Source organism: Euleptes europaea, chromosome 18, assembly GCF_029931775.1.
Source record: "Euleptes europaea isolate rEulEur1 chromosome 18, rEulEur1.hap1, whole genome shotgun sequence".
Lineage (NCBI taxonomy): Eukaryota > Metazoa > Chordata > Lepidosauria > Squamata > Sphaerodactylidae > Euleptes > Euleptes europaea.
Window position 1 is genome coordinate 2,697,516 of NC_079329.1, and position 17,369 is coordinate 2,714,884.

Consider the following 17,369-nt stretch of genomic DNA (forward strand, 5'->3'; position numbering starts at 1 on the left):
TCTTAAATTAAAAGATGCTTTTTGAAGCCTTTTGGAGGCTGGGGAAACTCTTTGGAGGCGCTGTAGCGGAGCTTCGGCCACGCTGTTCCCAGCCGCCAAAAGGCTCAGCAATGGGCTGCTGGTTTGTCAGCTTAGCCATCACTGCTAATTTTCCCTTCTATTCTTCTACATCTGGGCAATCTTCTGTCTTCCACTTTGTAGCTGCCATGGTCATGTATCTGAACAACTTTTCCAAGGATTTCACAATGATGGTTGGTACAATTCCTAGCAATATAGTTTAAGGATCCAATTAAAATTAACTGTTAGAATTTTTTTTATTTTCAGTATGAACTTCACCCCAGAATTTTTTAACCTTTTTGCATGACCACCATGTCTGAAAAAAAGGCCCTCCACTGTGGGAGGAGAAATGGTGGCTCAATACACAAACCTGGGCAAAAAGGTGAAGGAAAGACGTCACAGGGGCACACAATAATGCAAATCTGCACCCTAATTACCTCATAGACTAGCTACATTCTCCAAAGGAAATGCTCGAAGTAGACTGCAACCTCATTTATTTGTTCATTTAGGAAAGAAACATGCCACTTCTCCCAGAAGTCAGAGGCAGATCAGGATAGTGCTCATGAAGCATTTTTGGCAGGACATAGGTAGGCACCAGTCAGGCAGAAGGAGAGAATCACTGAAAGATCTAGAAGCTACAGCAGGCTTTGCATGGCAAGGATACATAATCTGGAAGTTAAAAAACTGGAACATGTTCCTCTTAGGCCTGCAAGGCCACCTTCTGGACTGAGCCAGCTTCCCTACTCAGATGGAGACGCTGTTCTCTACCTCAGGAGGGTACATAAGTTGGTAGCCAATGGGAAGAGAACAGTTCCTCTTCTCAATTTTCTTGGAGATCTTGTTCAAGCGGTCCTGGAAGTCTTGAATGAACTGTTGTGGTTCCTTCTCTGTGAAGTACTCGTTGGGGTAATTCCCCAGAGCTACCTGTTTACGAGAGCAAGGACAAGAGAGCGTGTGCGTTGGTGGTGAGACAATAAGTCACAGAGTACGTTTAGAAAGGTGGTAAGGAACATCTCCTCCTCCAGCTACCACGAGACTTGCATGAGCTAGGATTGGCAACTCCAGGCTGGGAAATTCCCGGAGATTTGGAGGCAGAGCCTGAGGAGGCTGGAGTTTGGGGAGGGAACTCGGGAGGGCTATGGTGCCATGGAGCCCACCCTCCAAATCTGCCTTTTGGGAACCAATCTCTGTAGTCTGGAGATCAGCTGTAATTCCAGGAGAACTCCAGTACTGGCTCAACCTGAACGTCAGCCCTTGGCCGTCAACCCAAAATGTCATAGAAAGCTAGGCAACCCATGGGCTCAACCTAGGGATGCCAGGTCCCTCTTCGCCACCGGCGGGAGGTTTTTGGGGTGGAGCCTCGGGAGGGCAGGGTTTGGGGAGGGGCTTCAATGCCATAGAATCCAATGGCCAAAGCGGCCATTTTCTCCAGGTGAACTGATTTCTATCTGCTGGAGATCAGTTGTAATAGTAGGATATCTCCAGCTAGTACCTGGAGGGTTGGCAACCCTAGTTCAACCCCCTCTCCTAGATTTAAACGAGAGACTTGCTTTCCTGCTCTCCATCTTAGCCACCTTGCTTTTTTACAGCACTGATCCTATGCACATGTGTTAATGCCTGAGTAGCTTCCTATTCCTGCATCCTCCAAGGCCCAGACTGGGAAGTGGCAGCCACTATAAGCAGAAGGTGCATCAGAGATAGCATTGCTCCAGGGATTGGTTTGTCTGGCCCAACAATTTTATATCAGTAGCACCCACAAGACATGCCTCTGCTTACAAGTAAACAGGTAAAAACTAAACATTGAAAGGGAAGGGGGTGGAGAGCTTCTGTAGGAGTCAGAGCTCAAGTCCACACCATGACATGTCAGCTACTACTACCATCTAGCATTTGCAGGGCCGGAAGGGTCATGTCCTCTCAAACAGGCCCCACCATTCAGCGGCAAGCCCATCCCTCTCATTTGCTTGGATAGTGATACAGCATAATGTAGGTGTAGCCTGCTATAATCACATAAGAACGTAAGAAAAGCCCTGCTGGATCAGGCCAAGGCCCATCAAGTCCAGCAGTCTGTTCACACAGCGGCCAACCAGGGGCCTCTAGGAAGCCCACAAACAAGACCACAGCAGCAGCATTATCCTGCCTGTGTTCCACAGCACCTAATAATGATCCTGGACAGAACAGGTATGCATCGTGACTAGTATTCATTTTGACTAGTAGCCATGAATACTCCTATCTTCCATGAACATGTCAACTCCCCTCTTAAAGCCTTCCAAGTTGGTGGCCATCACCACATCCTGGGGCAGGGGAGTTCCACAAAACGTCTCTGCCCTACCACCACCCACTTTGCGTGGACCTCAGAGCACTCACCGCATCTCCCGTTGGGGCACTGAGCACATAGAGGGCACCAATGATGTTGCAGGTGATGTTGATGGCAGGCAGAGTATCCAGGTAGTCCTCCAGGTGTGTCATGCCTTTGGATCGAGGTGGGGGCTTCCTCATGGAGGAGGGGAAGTTGGGCATCCAGGCACCATTCTGATACTGTGATCAAAATCCAGCATTAGGCTACCCAGGTCTATACTAATCTCTCCCTCTCACCCACCACAAGGAACAAGGAACTCTTCATCCTAAACACATAATCCAAATATTTCCCCCTACAGAATTCAGCAAATATACAGATTTTGAGATTCTTATTTATTTAGCATAGATCTGGAGGTCCATGCAAAGGCTTAGCCAGTAAGAACAAGGGAAGATTTGCTTCTACCTGCCCATTGTTGACAGCTGCATGCTGAGCAGAAACGGTAAATATCACCATGGTCAGGAACCTCTTCAGCTCCACCGCTGTATCGAATGAGGAGGGGATTCCTGTGGAGGGAAGAATCATATATCAGGAGTGGGGGTTAGCCGCCCTGATCCCAGCTTTGGCTGGGTATTGAGGGAGGGGCAAATAAATAATGGGGTAAACTGATGCTACACGGGCAAGTTTGCTGCATGCCTTCACGTCTCATTCATCAATTTTTCAATAGTTGAAGTTCAGAAAACCCCTCATATTGCTAATTCTTGTGGTGGCAAGGGCAGCACATGTGTTGTTTTGATTCATGCACTGTTTTCAGTGGTGGTGGTATGTTACAGAGAACCAGCACACTGGTCGTTGCACTGAAGAGCTTGCAGCCTAAATTGTGACAAGACTTAGAGAGGGGAGGAAGATGGAAGTCCCCAAACTGAAAAGCATGCCAAGTCATGTCCCATGACTACTTTGAGCTGCATATTTCATTCTAATCTCCATGCTATTGAGCTTGGACAGCAAAGCAAATGTGCTTTGAACACCTTTCTGAGTGAGTTGGAATTCACTGACAAAGAAGAAAATGCATTGAAGGGCATGATGTGTTTCCTTCTCTAACCATGGGTTGCATGCTTAGCTACGGTGGATCCCGCCCAGGGAGGGGAGAGGACATTACCAGAAGACTTTCGACTCAGGAAACCTTCGGTAAAGATATCTTTTATCCAGCCCTGCAGTTCATAATCTTCCTGCACAGATTCATCCTTCGAATAGTAGAAGTCGACAATACTGGAGACAAAACTGAAGGAGGACAAAGAAAAGTAGAAGGTGAGTCAGCCGGCAGAGCTGGGGCACAGCTGGTCTCCCAAGAGAATCCCCTCCCTGGTATATCCCAGAAAAATCCCTGTGATGCAGGGTGGAATGAAGAGAGAGGTTATCCAAAGGATTCAGCATGAGCCAGAATATTGAGTCCTATCATTGTTCAGGCAGTCTGGAGCTTTAGAGTCTGAAGGAGAGGCCTAAGCAGATGAAAGCTCTCTTCCTGAGTTGCCTCTGGAAGTGACTATCTTTAAACCTAACCTAGCAAAATGCATGGCTACCTAGATTTAGAAAAAGAGAGAGAGCACAATGACTTGGTGGTAGACTGTATTGTACCACTGCAGACCATAGGTATGGAATACCATTTTGGACTTCTCCCCTTCCTAAAACAGAAACCTAATGCATCAGGATAAAGATTCTACATGGTTTCCCCCCACCTGTGCGACCTTTCCTTTTAACCTCTCTGCAGATAAGGAGCTAGCTAGTTTCTAATACAAATATGCTTTGGTCTGGGTAACAGAGGGAGGGGTGCTTCTGAAACCCTCTGCACCTCAGGAAACTAGTGGAGAACTTCCTGGAGGACACACAGGTCCCTTTCCTATCCCATCCTTCCCAATAGTGGATCTACCTCATTTCCTTCCTGACCTTTCTATGGCTGCCCAGATCTCCAGACCATCATCCCTGTAGTAGTAATTGGGCAGCGAGCACACATCACGGTCCTCCAAATCTTCTGAGAGGCACAGGGAGGAATAGGTCAGGGCTTCCATGCCTCTTTGGCAAAGTTCGATCAAGCCTTGACGACCAAGACCAATTGCCTGGAAAATAGGGAGAAATTGGAGGTACCACTTACACAGAGCTGTTCCTTCCACCTGTTAGCTCATGCTTTGTCAAGCTTACTCGAATTGACTGGTGGAGAAATTGAAATATCAAAAGTCGCATTGCTTGAGCTTTTAACAGACGAGCTTTTCAAGCGTGTGCATTAACAAATCAACATGCGACAACACATCGGGTATGTGTACTTAAATTATCCAATGGCAATCTAGGGTAGAAGGAGATTTTGAAAATTTGGGACCATTTCATGACCTTACACCAGCTCCACGAATGACTACTGTTGGTCCTGGGAATTGCAGAGCCCAGAACAACAGAAAGGAAGGAGTCAGATTTCTCAAAATCCATTAAATTGCAAGGAATTTTAAAAAATGTTATTTCTTTATTACTTACTCCGTTTCTATCTTGCCATCCTTCCCCCAGAGCAAGCCAAGATGGTGTACCTATCCCTGCACTAACGTGTCTCAAACTTGATCCAGTTCTGCAAGAGTCTTCGGCTCACCCTCTGACAAGTCCTTGGTTGGCTTGATTCCCAGCTTGTGCCAAAGAAGGGTATGTATAACTCACCCTGTCAAAGATACCATCTTTACTGATGAGGACTTCCCGGGCCAGGGTGTTGATGTTAAAGGTGTAGCGCATGTGAGGGATTAAGAGCTGAAAGAGGGACAGAGGTCAAAATGAGAGAATTGTATTCATTAGTTAATGTATATTCCTGTTTTAGTTATAAAATAATATATCCTTTTTAGAGCTGCTAAAATCCTGAAAAAAAGGTTGTTTTTTTGGGGGGGGGGGGCAGTTGTTCAGTTCAGTTTATTTACAGCCATAGAGTCCACCTTCCAAAGTGGTCTTTTTCTCTAGGGGAACTCATCTCTATGATCGCCTGGGGATCAGTTGTAATAGTGGGAGATCTCCAGCCACTATCTGGAGGTTGCCAGCCCTACCAACAACATTTAGCATCTGCTTAGCCTGCATAATTTACCCTTCTCTTTCTGCCAGGATGGGGAGGAGCTGAAAGCTGGTCAAAATGATAACTTTTAACCCGTCAAAATCCTCTTACTCCTTTTGGCTTGCCTGCTTCGCCCACATCTTTTCAGTGTTATCTCTGTGACTAAAAGGACCTGCACTGTGCTTCTTTTTGCTCTCTCCATTGTTAAATGTTAGATTCTTAAGATGCAACATTCCAAAAGTAGTAGCCAAGTCTGTGTTTCAAGGTGCAAGTAAATAACATGCAAAATACCTAAAACAACCTATTGGAGATGAAAGTGTATCTGAATTTTGAACTGTTTCGGAGGGGGGGGTATTGAACCAAAAAGTTGAACAAGTGTTGATGGCAAAGGTGGAAAGATGCAATAAAAATAAGCAGGGGTCTTGTGGCATCTAAAGGACTAACTTGACTTTATTCCAACACAAACTTCCGGAGGCTAGATCCTGCTTTGCCAGATGCATGAGGTCACATCAACACAGGAAGCTGCATTAAACTGAATCAAACCATCATGTGACTGGAGATGTCTGAATTTGAACCTGGGACCATCTGCATGCCAAGCAAATGCTCAACCACTGAGCCATGGTCCTCCTGCGTCCTCAGTAAGTAGGCCTACATACTGAAGGCTATGAAGAAAACATCTGTAAGCAGCAAAGTCTAAAGTACCATGAAATGTGAGAAGTACAGGATCTGTGACCCTATTACAATGATGAGCAGAGCTCCCAAAGCAGTGGTTCAACATGTGGTTTCAGCCAGGCTAAATTAATTTAGATCATCAACGAACTCCTTGGTATAGGTGGGCAAACTAGAGCCAGTGGGGACTTCTTAATACTCTGATTAGTAACTCACTTTGAGAAGCCCTGTCAAAAAATACGCCATACATTTACTGGAAGAGAGTGATGAGCATTTTCATGGATGTGACCTCCACATTCTAGCTTCGTTCATGTTTCTATTCTGATTAAACTGGATATGTTAGACATTGTTGTAGAAGAAGACCTCACCAAAGCCCTATGTATTTTTTCCTCATAAAGATGAGAAGCACAATCCCTCCCTCACCTCAGTCTCACCTTGTAGAGCGGGTGGCACGTGGGCAAGTGGCGGAAGGTCGCTAGGGCGAAGACTTCTGCCAACAGGTGCGTCCGGAGCAGGTGGGCCACTGTCTGGTGCACATGGAAGTGGGAGTTGCGCACCCAGGTCTTGGACAAGATCCAGTCCCACTCAGAGTCACTGGGCAGGAAGATGGGGGCATCCGGGCCAGGAATCTGGCTGAGCTGTGGGAACAGGAGGCAACCAACATGGAATTCTTGGTAAAATAATGCAAACAAAAATACTTATTTGGATGAACAGCAGGGGCGTGCACTCACACAGATAAGTTCTGGGCTGCAAGTGCCACGTTTGAATAAAGGCTTTGCACATTAATAGTGTCCATGTTAACACAGGTTTGCAGTTCCTGGCCCTGCAGGAAGATGAGTGTCTAGGGCTGCCAACCTCCAGGTGGAGGTCTCCCACTATTACCACGGATCTCCAGGTGACAGAGATCAGTTCCCCTGGAGAAAATGGCCACTTTGGAAGGAGGATATGGCATTTTATCCCACTGAAGTCCCTCCCTGCCCCAAACCCTGCCTTCCCCAAGCTCCATCACCCAAATCTCCAGGTAATTCCCAACCCAGAGCTGGCAACCCTGTGAGAGACCCAAACCCACTTCTTGGAGAGGGAGCCATTCTGTGTTAAAGGTGCTTCAAGGTACTCTCTCTGTTTGCCTCTAATACCTCCTGTTGCTCCTCCATTTGGTGGGGGGTAGCATTGCCAGGCTGCGCCTGTCTACTTGTGGGAGGTTTGGGGGTGGGGACAGTGAACAGGCTGTAATGTCCTCTGCATCCAGAAGTGATGTAGGGTAGCTCTAGGAATTGCCGGTGTGATGGAAAGGAGGCTGGCCTGCCCCTGAGAGGTAAAACAGCCACTCAGTTGTTTCACACCTGAGCCTATGGGAATGCTGCTCCAGCATCCCATCTCCTTTCAGAGAGGCGGATCAAGCATGGAAAGGATAAATAAAACACTTGGGCTGGATGTTTAGGGTTGCCAGGTCCCTCTTCGCCACCGGTGAGAGGTTTTTGGGGCAGAGCCTGAGGAGGGTGGGGTTTGGACAGGGAAGAGACTTTGATGCCATAGAGTCCAGTTGCCAAAGCGGCCCTTTTCTCCAGGTGAACTGACCTCTATCGGCTGGAGATCAGTTGTAACAGCAGGAGATCTCCAGCTAGTACCTGGAGGTTGACAGCCCTGTGGATGTTGAAGGCAGCCTGAGGGCAGAGAGGAAAAGGGGGAATTGTCTCAGCATGGGAGAAGGCAATTTTGTGTGTATCTCTGCCTGGTGTTGTGGCAGAGGGTTTCAACTCTACCTCTGGGAGAGGATAGAGGCATGAGGCAGACCTGGTAACTACAAGCGTTAAAGAGAATTCGCCACATAACCTGTACATAAACACTCTGAAAGAACACTCACAGCCATTCAAGTCTTGCTCTGTCCCTCACCAGAAGACCTCCCAAAACAGGGACCACAGCAGGCTCAAACCATTCTAGCCTGTTACCTGGATGGCAAGGGGTATCAGCTCCTTTTGAGGGGTGAGATGCAGCAGGCAGATTGGGGCCGCGATGTACTGCAGGACCTTGTTATTCCAACCAGCGCTAATCCCATCCAGAATGCGGTAGTCGGCAATGTAGATGGTCCCTTTCTGCAGGGGAGATATGTGCCAGAGGAAACTTGCATGTGGGGTGGGAATAGGCCCCAGCTCTTAAAGCTATGGGCTTCCCTACAATACGAGACTTATTTTATCAAAAAAATTTGCACCCTACCTTCCCATAAAGTGCCCAAAAAAAGAAAGAAAGAAAACAATTTGCTAAGAAACAAATGTATAAAGTCCTGCAACCTCTGCAAAATCTAGCAAAATCTTGGTTGCTTTGCTGTGCCCAAACCCTGCTGAAGAACTAGAGCCCCCCTCTGTGAGGTGACTCCCTTCTCAACCCTCTTCCATGCCTCCAGGCACTTCCTGAGGGGCTCCCAGCCAGGCTTCCCGATTGGCTAGTGGATTATCTACTAATCTCCCCTTTGTGAAATGATCACTCCCGAAGGATCTGCTGCCAGCCTGCAAGCAGAAGCTCCGGGCCCCTGTGGAAAACCACTGCGACAAGGATTCTCTGGTGAATGAACATGTCTGATCAACAAATCTGAAGTGCTAAGCGTAGCCGTGCTTTTCTCTCTCGGTCCCATCTCAAACATGGTCTTCATGGCCAAGCTGTTGACTCTCTTTGGTGATAAACCACACAGGGACATCTTATTCATTTTTAAAAATAATTATATACCACCTTTCCTCATGGCTCAAGAGGGCCTTCATATCATAAGTGAAAACATTATATAATTTAAAAGCCTGGAGGAGACCCATCCGTTCTGTAAGGGAGGAGTGATCTCCAGAAAGTGCAAAGTAGTCCTTTATATGCACAAAGGAGGCGAACTCAAAGGCTCCTTCATCCATTCTGCTTCATCATCAGTCAGCAGGGGAAGGAACACAATAGGGAGTATTGCACTCTTTTTCCAGAGTGGGGAAGTAGCCCTCTGTATCGCTGCCAGGGGTGCAGCCATATTGCATTTCCAAGAGAGCCATAGGGGAATGCCCATAGTGCAATGATTTATCTCTCTGGAACACACACATCCACACACGCTGTAACCCCACATTTCTCACCTTCAGCTCTTCTGTTAAGGTAATGCCATGGCCCAGGGATGTGGCCACCATATCTTGGGTAATGGGGAAATTGGGTGGGATCTTTGTACACTTCCGGATCAAGTTTGGATTCAGTCCATTCAGGAATTGGTAGCCAAAGAATGCATCTTCCTTCCAGTGTTCTGTGATATATTCTGGAAGACATAGTATCAATGGCAGATTCAATTGGGCAGAATCCATTTATGGGGTGTGGGACAGAGGAAGAATCTATGGGTCAGTGTAAAATGAGCATGGAATCAAGACTTCTGGATTCTGTTGGGATCAAAGTGACTTCTAGTAGGTTGTAATAGGGAGAGTAGCAGAGCAGATTCCCAGGCTGTGCTCCCAGTGGGTTTCCCCTTGGTGAGCAAGGATGAGCTGGGAATCAGTCGTGATGATTCCTTGAGATGGTTCCCCAGCTCTAGGGTGTCCCAGATGTAACTAAATCCAGGGGTACAGCCACAGCTGGGTGCTGTCACCAGTAAATTTCCAACAGAACACCCTCTTACCTATCATCTCATTCCTTTTGAAACCAAAGACCTTCTTGATGTCATCCAGGGATTCCCAAGATTCTTTGCTGGTAGAGTATCCTTTCAGTCTCTGCTCCACCGCACTAAAGAAGGCAAGAAAGAACAGGAAAGTGGAATGGTTTAGGCAGGGAAAGATGTCCCAAACCCTTCCCTCACATTATGGAGAATCACCACTGTAGGTGGAAAGTCTCCACCATAGGAAGGATCCACAGAGAAGGTTCTCTTTCTGGACATCGATGTGCAGCTCCACAGTGGACATATAAGCTTTTCTCTGCTGTGGGACAGCTAGATATGAATCTAGAAGAACCTTAGTGACTGACAAGATTTTCAGGGTATGAACTTCCGAGAGTCCAAGCTCCCTTCATCAGACTCTTTGACTCTTAAACGCTTCTGTCTGGAAAATCTTGTTGGTCTCTAAGAGGCTACTGGACTCTTATCTAGCTGTCCTACTCCACTGAGAATGTGGGTGGCACCTGGCACAGCCATGATCACAACAGCGGGTTTGACAAGGGTGTCACCTTTACTTGCCTTAACCACATTTGTGTTTTCTTTGCACGACTTACGTCACTGTGGCGCGTGAGTAAAAAAGAGCACGTTTGATGAAAGAAAATTGGGAGCAAGATTCCAGGTCTTGAGTCGAGTTGACATCCAGACAGTGGGGCACTCCAGGTTCATACTCCTTCCATCTACAGCAAAAACGCGAATAATTACCATTAGGAAATCTGCATCTAAATATATTCATGTTCCTTGGATGCCGAATCCATGGATCCTGTCTCTCCTTGCAAGAGCCCGTCAAGGAGTTATGCAAAACTCTTTGGAGCCCCCAAGCATCAATACTCACCTATAGGATTTCTGCCTCTCTTCCAGTTCTTTCTTCCGGTGATCTGAAAGGGTATCTTCAGGAGCAGTTATCCCTACAGGTGGAGAAGGGGTCAGGATGTGTCAGTGGTATTTGGGATGACAATAATGATTGGAGTGAGTCAGTGTTCCAGGTCAGGGGGTGCACCCAATTGCCCCCACCCTGACTACAGCCATGACCAGTAGGGGTGTGCATTGAGGGGAAAACATTGTTGCTCATATTTTATACTATATATGTATAAATAGGTTTTTTTTAGAACAATAGACAGTAGTATGGTTATAGACCCGCTCTAAATAAGGGTTGATTAAGGTCTTGTTTTGGTTTTGTATTAGGTATGTATAATGTGTATTTTGTTTATGTTGTGTCAAAAATAAAAATAATTTTCCCCCCAAAAAAGAAATTGTTAGTTTTGGATGCAGGCTTTGGGAGGCAAACATTTACTGTGATTGCTTCATTTCAGGACTTTTTCCGGTACAGGTTTAAAATCTGTGTTATGTTTTTGATTGTTAGATTTGTGGGAACAGTTGCTGCTCACAGGCACTCCAGACACCTTTCTTGTCAATGCACAGCCAATTTGGGGGTCTCCCAATCAGCAGTCATGGAACATAATGCCACCAAAATCGCACAGAACACTGTCGCCCCTCTCCTCTCAAGAACTGCTGTATCTCAGCCACATTCAGCAAAGTGGCTCCATTTTACTGAGCCACCCAAAAGTAATTTGTCTGTGCACACTAGCACTGCAAATGCAACATGGCAATTGCTGGCAGCTGCCTTAAAATTCTCTCTGTGTGCCTTGTCTGCAAAGGGGATTGGCTGCAAGTGCTCAATGCACCTCCCTTGCCAGGCTCCAATTGGAAGGAAGGATGTTGTTGCTTTGGGCATGAGTGGAATCATAGAAAAACAGGTGCGCACACATGCTACGCATTCCCTCTCTGCAGCTTGTCTGCAAAAGTGAGTGCTGGACCTTTGCCAGGCTCCAGTTGGAAGGAAGGATGCCGTTACCTGGGAAAACAATCAGAATCAAAGTACAACACAGCATGCTTGTGTGCATAGTCTTGATGGCTTGGTAAGAATGTCAACTTGAAACAACGTGGATTGGGGGGTGTAGGGTAGCTTCATTTCAGTAAGAATCCTAAATTCCTAATTATGTTCCAGGAACCTGAAGTAATGACCCAGACAGAGATTTTTGTACATATTTTCGGCTATGGAATTCCATTATGCACCTCCCTAATGAATAGGGGCAGTGTGGGTCCACTGGTTGGGGAGACCTGGACTAAACCTTGAATTTAAGGCCAAACTTTGCCTCAAATACTAGCTAATCTTTACGTTTCTTCTGGTTGAATAAACTAGTGGAAGAAAAAAGAGGGGAATAAAACCAACCTAGGAAACAGAAGCTGGGTACCCAAGGTTGGGTGGGATGAAAAATATATATAAATAATGAACATATATAATTTATTAGAAGCGCTATATAAGAATTAAAATTATTTAAAAACCATTAAAATAGCACAATGGCATTTCTTAAAGTTGATGTCTCTCACCACAAGCCAAACGCGTTTCGGCCTATATGGCCTTCCTCAGAGGTCTATTTAAATAATATATAAAACATGCACACACATTAAAAATATATTTACATATACAGGCAATATACAACAGACAAGGCCTCAGCCTGAGACCCTGGAGAGCCGCTGCCGGTCAGAGTAGGCAATACTGACTTTGATGGACCAAGGGTCTGATTCAGTACAAGGCAGCTTCATGTGTTCATGTGTTCAAGGCATGTAATAGGTTGTATATATTACCAATTACACCAACATCTGGTAAGATGGTCTCAAATTTTAATGCAGGACTGTATATGTCTCCCGCATAAGTTGTGTGCAAGTATCAACCTAGTAAAGCAATGTGAAGCTGATGATCTGGCCAACGAGATACCCCTGGAAATCCTACAAGTGGGACAGACTGACCAAGAGTAACTTCTTTAAAGATGAGGGGCATCCTTGGAGCACAGTTCCTTACCTTTCCCCTCTCTGACCTCCACAGTGCCTTCAATCCACTGGTAGACAGGAAAATTGTAGATCTCACCCTGTGGGGATGTCACATGGATAAAGTTGCAGTACCAACTGTCTTGGATCAACAGCATTGTTTTTTTGGTGATCTGGATGAGCAAGATATCTCCCAGGTCCTGGGTGCATTGGATTTCATACTCGCTGTCCTGAAAAGGGGTGGGGCAACATGATAAGGGGTTTCAGGTTCCAATGGCCTCAGAACAAAGCAGCAGAATGTCAAAACCAAATTGCCCATCCCTAGGGTTGCCAACCTCCAGGTAATAGCTAGAGATCTCCTGCTATTACAACTGATCTCCAGCCGATAGAGATCAGTTCACCTGGAGAAAATGGCCGCCTTGGCCTTTGGACTCAATGGCATTGAAGTCCCTCCCCACCCTAAACCCCACCCTCCACAGGCTCCACCCCAAAAACCTCCTGCCGGTGGTGAAGAGAGACCTGGCAACCCTACCCAGCCAACCCCCCACTCCTCATCCTGGGACCTGGTCTTGATGCTAATCAGACCACTCTGACCAGAAAGATGATGAAATCTGAACAGATCCTAATGGAACATATGAACAGAGCAAAAGGATTAATGTCCAAAATATATCCTCGTTTAATCGAAACAGATACAAGTATGTCAAACGGATTGAAAACAATATTGAAAGATGATATTGAGATAAAAATAAAACAAAATATATGGCATAAATTATGGATGACTCAAACAAGAAAAAACTATATCAGCAGTCCTTAGGGAGAATTCTTCAAAACTACTGCACCATGTATTACTCCCATGCGTCTTGCAAGAATAAGCAATACAAATAATACAAAATGTTGGAGAAATTGCAACCTGCAAGGCGAATGTATCCATATGTGGCGGTCATGCGCTGTAGTATCACAGTACTGGGAAAAATATTTTTAGAAATCACAAATATTACTCAAACTATCCATGCTACACCAGCATTGGCTGTGCTGACAATCTGAGGGGGAACAAAATGGAAAAACGGCATCCAAGGGATTAATAGTGTTTATGTTGATGGCAGCCAGTAGGGTAATAACAAAATGTTGGAAAACCGCAGAACATTTAACACTACATTCTTGGTATCCCGAACTGTGGCAAACAGCTATAACAGAAAAATCGACACATCAACTTAGAGAAGTCAAAGGTAAAGCTAAAATATCAGATTTCTATGAAACGTGGCATGAGTTTATTTCACACACGAATCAGAAAGGTATTCCGCATCTATCTAAGCCCTTCCTCAGATTATGAAAAACAAATTAAGTCCAAAATATATAAAGATTTAAAAAAAAAAAACCAGTGCCATCAATGAATTCCTCTCTTATCTGTAATTGTAAGATAAAATGGAAAATGTGTTAAATACTAAGCCCTCTATCAATAATCTGATTCAACTTTATGTATTTGGTGGGTGTTTTTTTTTTACTATATTGTTTCTATGTTTGTTTTTTAAAAGGATTGTTGTTCTTGTTGTTGTTTGGATGGTGGTTTTCGGTGGGGAAAATTAATTAATAATTATAAAAACCAAACAAAAAGCAAAAACAAAACGCCCATCGTCCCATAAAGCCCAAGAGCTTTGGTTGTGATTTGATCCATTACCATCATAACTTACCGCTCCAACGTAGAAGTCTGGTCCCCAGTTGTCACACCAAGTTTGGGGGCTGCTGCCTTTGTTGCCCACCAAGGTGACAGAAACCCAGTCTTTAGTCTCTGAGCCCAGGTTGGTGCCAGTAGACACACGAACTTTATATAGAACCATGTTGGAACTCAGGTCTATGCAGGGAATATATCTTCTCTTGAACAATTCGAAGTGGGGAGAGGTAACCAGAGGGATTTCCAGACACTCTCTCGAGCTTGTCACTCTCAAGCAGGCATTATATATAACCCTTTCCCAGCAAGAAAACCCTGCCCCTTTTCAAGTGGTTACATCACCCCTGCCAGGGTGGGTAGGCTGAGATCCATCTGGCTTTGTAGATATCCATTCTCAGAAGGAGAGGCTGGATTTTTGCCTTAGGCAGGTAGAGAACCAGGGACTGTGGGACCAGTGGAAAGACATACTGGGACACAAGGACACAGGTCTGTCCCAACCTCACCTGGAAGGGTGTCACCTTTTCCCACCTGAAGAGGAATTGTGCAATTGAGCCCAGGCTGAGGCCTACTAGTTACCGAAAGCCCTTTCAAAGGGACCAGCATTCTAGCTTCAATATTACAGGCATAGTTTGAACCTTTTGCAGATAAACTTCAAGCATTGCTAACCTCTATAAAAAGTACAGCCAGCTGTAAACATGTTTTCTAATGGGGTGAGCTTTCCTCTAAAGAGTAGTTAAGGATATTGATTGCCAAGAATCAGTTTGACATTCTGGCCAGCAGAAGAACATTCCATGGTTTGGCTCAGAGCAAGGGAAAGGGGGCTGCCCAGATGTTTGTTACCATTATTCTGTAACCATTTTGCAATCATACATGCTAAATAGGAGGGGCTTGTTTTTTTCCCATTACATCCTATTATAAAAACCGTTGATACTTGTGATATTTTGGAGAGTGCGTTCTGTTGCCCTGTAGGCAGGGCCTGCACAAAAACAAACGAACAAACAAATAAACAAATAAATAAAATTGGTTAAATTTCAGGTTTGGGTTTATTGTACCTGATTTTGTACAGGTTACCCGAAATAAGCTGAATACCCATACCGGTAAATGGTTATTCAGTTTTATTTCGTGTTTCCCCCCAAAATTCGGGTCCATTACAGTCTATGGCACTTTTTTTGAGGAGCTCCTGGTGGACCATTTTTTCGAGGTAGGTATACCAAATTTTCAGGGTAGCTGTGAGGGACTCTCCTTGCATGAACCCTGAAGTTTGGTACAGTTTGGGTTGGGGGGCCTAGTTTTATGGGCCCCCAAAGGAGTGGGCAGCATCCTCCATAGGAATGCATGTAATGCAGGGCTGTCGTGCTTTTAAATTCATGCCTTTGACTGCTTCTTTATCTAGTACAACATGATGGGTGTGTGTGTGTGTGTGTGTGTGTGTGAGTGAGTGTGTGTGTGTGTGTGTGTGTGTGAGAGAGAGAGAGAGGGTGGCATGGAAGAGAGATGGGGGTGCTTTTCACCTTGGGGTGCATATGCAGAACCACAATCAAAAACCCCTAGTTAACTCAGCCCCTGCTTCTCCTCCTGTTTCAGCTGACCAGGAGAATAGCTGCATCCAGCTACTGTAGGAAGGAAGAACTAAACTGAAGAGGCACTCAGAGCAACACACTCCTTTGCTCTGTCTGTTTCTCCATTTCTCATTATTGGAAAATGGGATGTGGAAACTTTTACAAAATAGACTTTTCATTTCTGGGTGGCTGGAACCAGGTCAGTTTAACTACTCCAAGGAAGGAAGGAAGGAAGGAAGGAAGGAAGGAAGGAAGGAAGTTTGCAGACTCCATGCAGCATTCATGGAAGGGAGAAGGGGGAAGGGAAGGGAGAGATATATGTTTGCTGCGGGAGTCCTGGGAAGGGAAAATAGTTTTTTTTAAAGATTTTTTTTATTTTGTTTCAGTAAGAGTACAAACAAGGATAAAGTACATAGAACAGTAGAACAGCCTCACTGTTCACAATGGGGAAAAATGTCCCATTTTAAATTTCTTAAATTAAAAGATGCTTTTTGAAGCCTTTCAGAGGCTGGGGAACCTCTTCGGAGGCGCCGCAGCGGAGCCTCGGCCACGTTGTTCCCAGCCGCCAAAAGGCTCAGGAATGGGGTGTTGGTTTGTCAGCTTAGTCATCACTGCTAATTTTTCCTTCCATTCTTCCACATCTGGACAATCTTCTGTCTTCCATTTTGTAGCTGCCGTGGTCATGTATCTGAACAACTCTTCCAAGGATTTCACAATGACGGTTGGTACAATTCCTAGCAATATAGTTTAAGGATCCAATGAAAATTAACTTTTAGATTTTTTTTTACTTTCAGTATGAACTTCACTCCAGAATTTTTTAACCTTCTCGCATGGCCACCATGTATGAAAAAAGGCCCATTTAGCTCCTTATGTTTCCAGCAGAAAAATAAGATGGCAACCATTGCAGACACTTTGAATTGTATATTTTCTTCTCTGAATAGTGAGAGATATCAAGTCTGGTTGGGGAGTCTGATGGAATTCTTAACTAGAGGGGAAAATGCAGTATTGAGAGGCATTCTGCTATTTGCTTTTATCTTTGGTGTTCCAGTAAAGTTCCATTGAAGATATAATTGAATGTTATGATGACCCACGAGGGATGGACAGAGGGGAGATTATAAAACTCCTGGACACGAATCAGAAGCTCTCTTAGCTCTCTTGCCTTCTTATTGGGAGCCATTTCACACAGGAGCTCTGTGGCCTTGAGGGCCATGATCATGGGTTGCTGAACAAAGGGGAGATTTCTCACTCCATGACACTGAGGTAACGGAACATTTCTGAATACTTCAAATATTAAACAGCCTGTAATAATTTCGTCATCTTGTAGGATATATACAGTGAGAGGGTTAAAGGATTGCATTAAAATCGCTTTCTTTTGGTGATTGCTCAGTCCGGTGTGAACACATTGTTTTCTTCATTAAATTTCTTTACATTTTGAATATCGATGTGGCCTGTAACCACGTCAAGCCCTATTCAGTAATGCTTATTGAGGAAAAGCACAGGGGGTGGGGAGCAGCTGTTGACCCTCGCATCACCATAGCACACAAGGGTGTTTGTTCAGCCCTGCGTTAGCT

The 17,369-nt window shown here is 45.1% G+C and overlaps 1 protein-coding gene across 1 annotated transcript; it reads right to left on the reverse strand.

Moving 5' to 3' along the window:
- Nucleotides 1-801: 801 nt before the first annotated feature.
- LOC130489582 (polyunsaturated fatty acid lipoxygenase ALOX15B-like) lies at nt 802-14,408 on the reverse strand. Its single transcript, XM_056863336.1, has 14 exons — nt 14,262-14,408; nt 12,608-12,803; nt 10,580-10,652; nt 10,302-10,424; nt 9,718-9,821; nt 9,191-9,363; nt 8,042-8,185; nt 6,527-6,730; nt 5,045-5,131; nt 4,295-4,464; nt 3,510-3,631; nt 2,816-2,916; nt 2,422-2,592; nt 802-981 (listed from the first exon to the last, which is right to left on the reverse strand). Exons 1-14 carry the CDS (start codon nt 14,406-14,408, stop codon nt 802-804), a joined length of 1,995 nt encoding a protein of 664 aa, XP_056719314.1.
- Nucleotides 14,409-17,369: the final 2,961 nt, after the last annotated feature.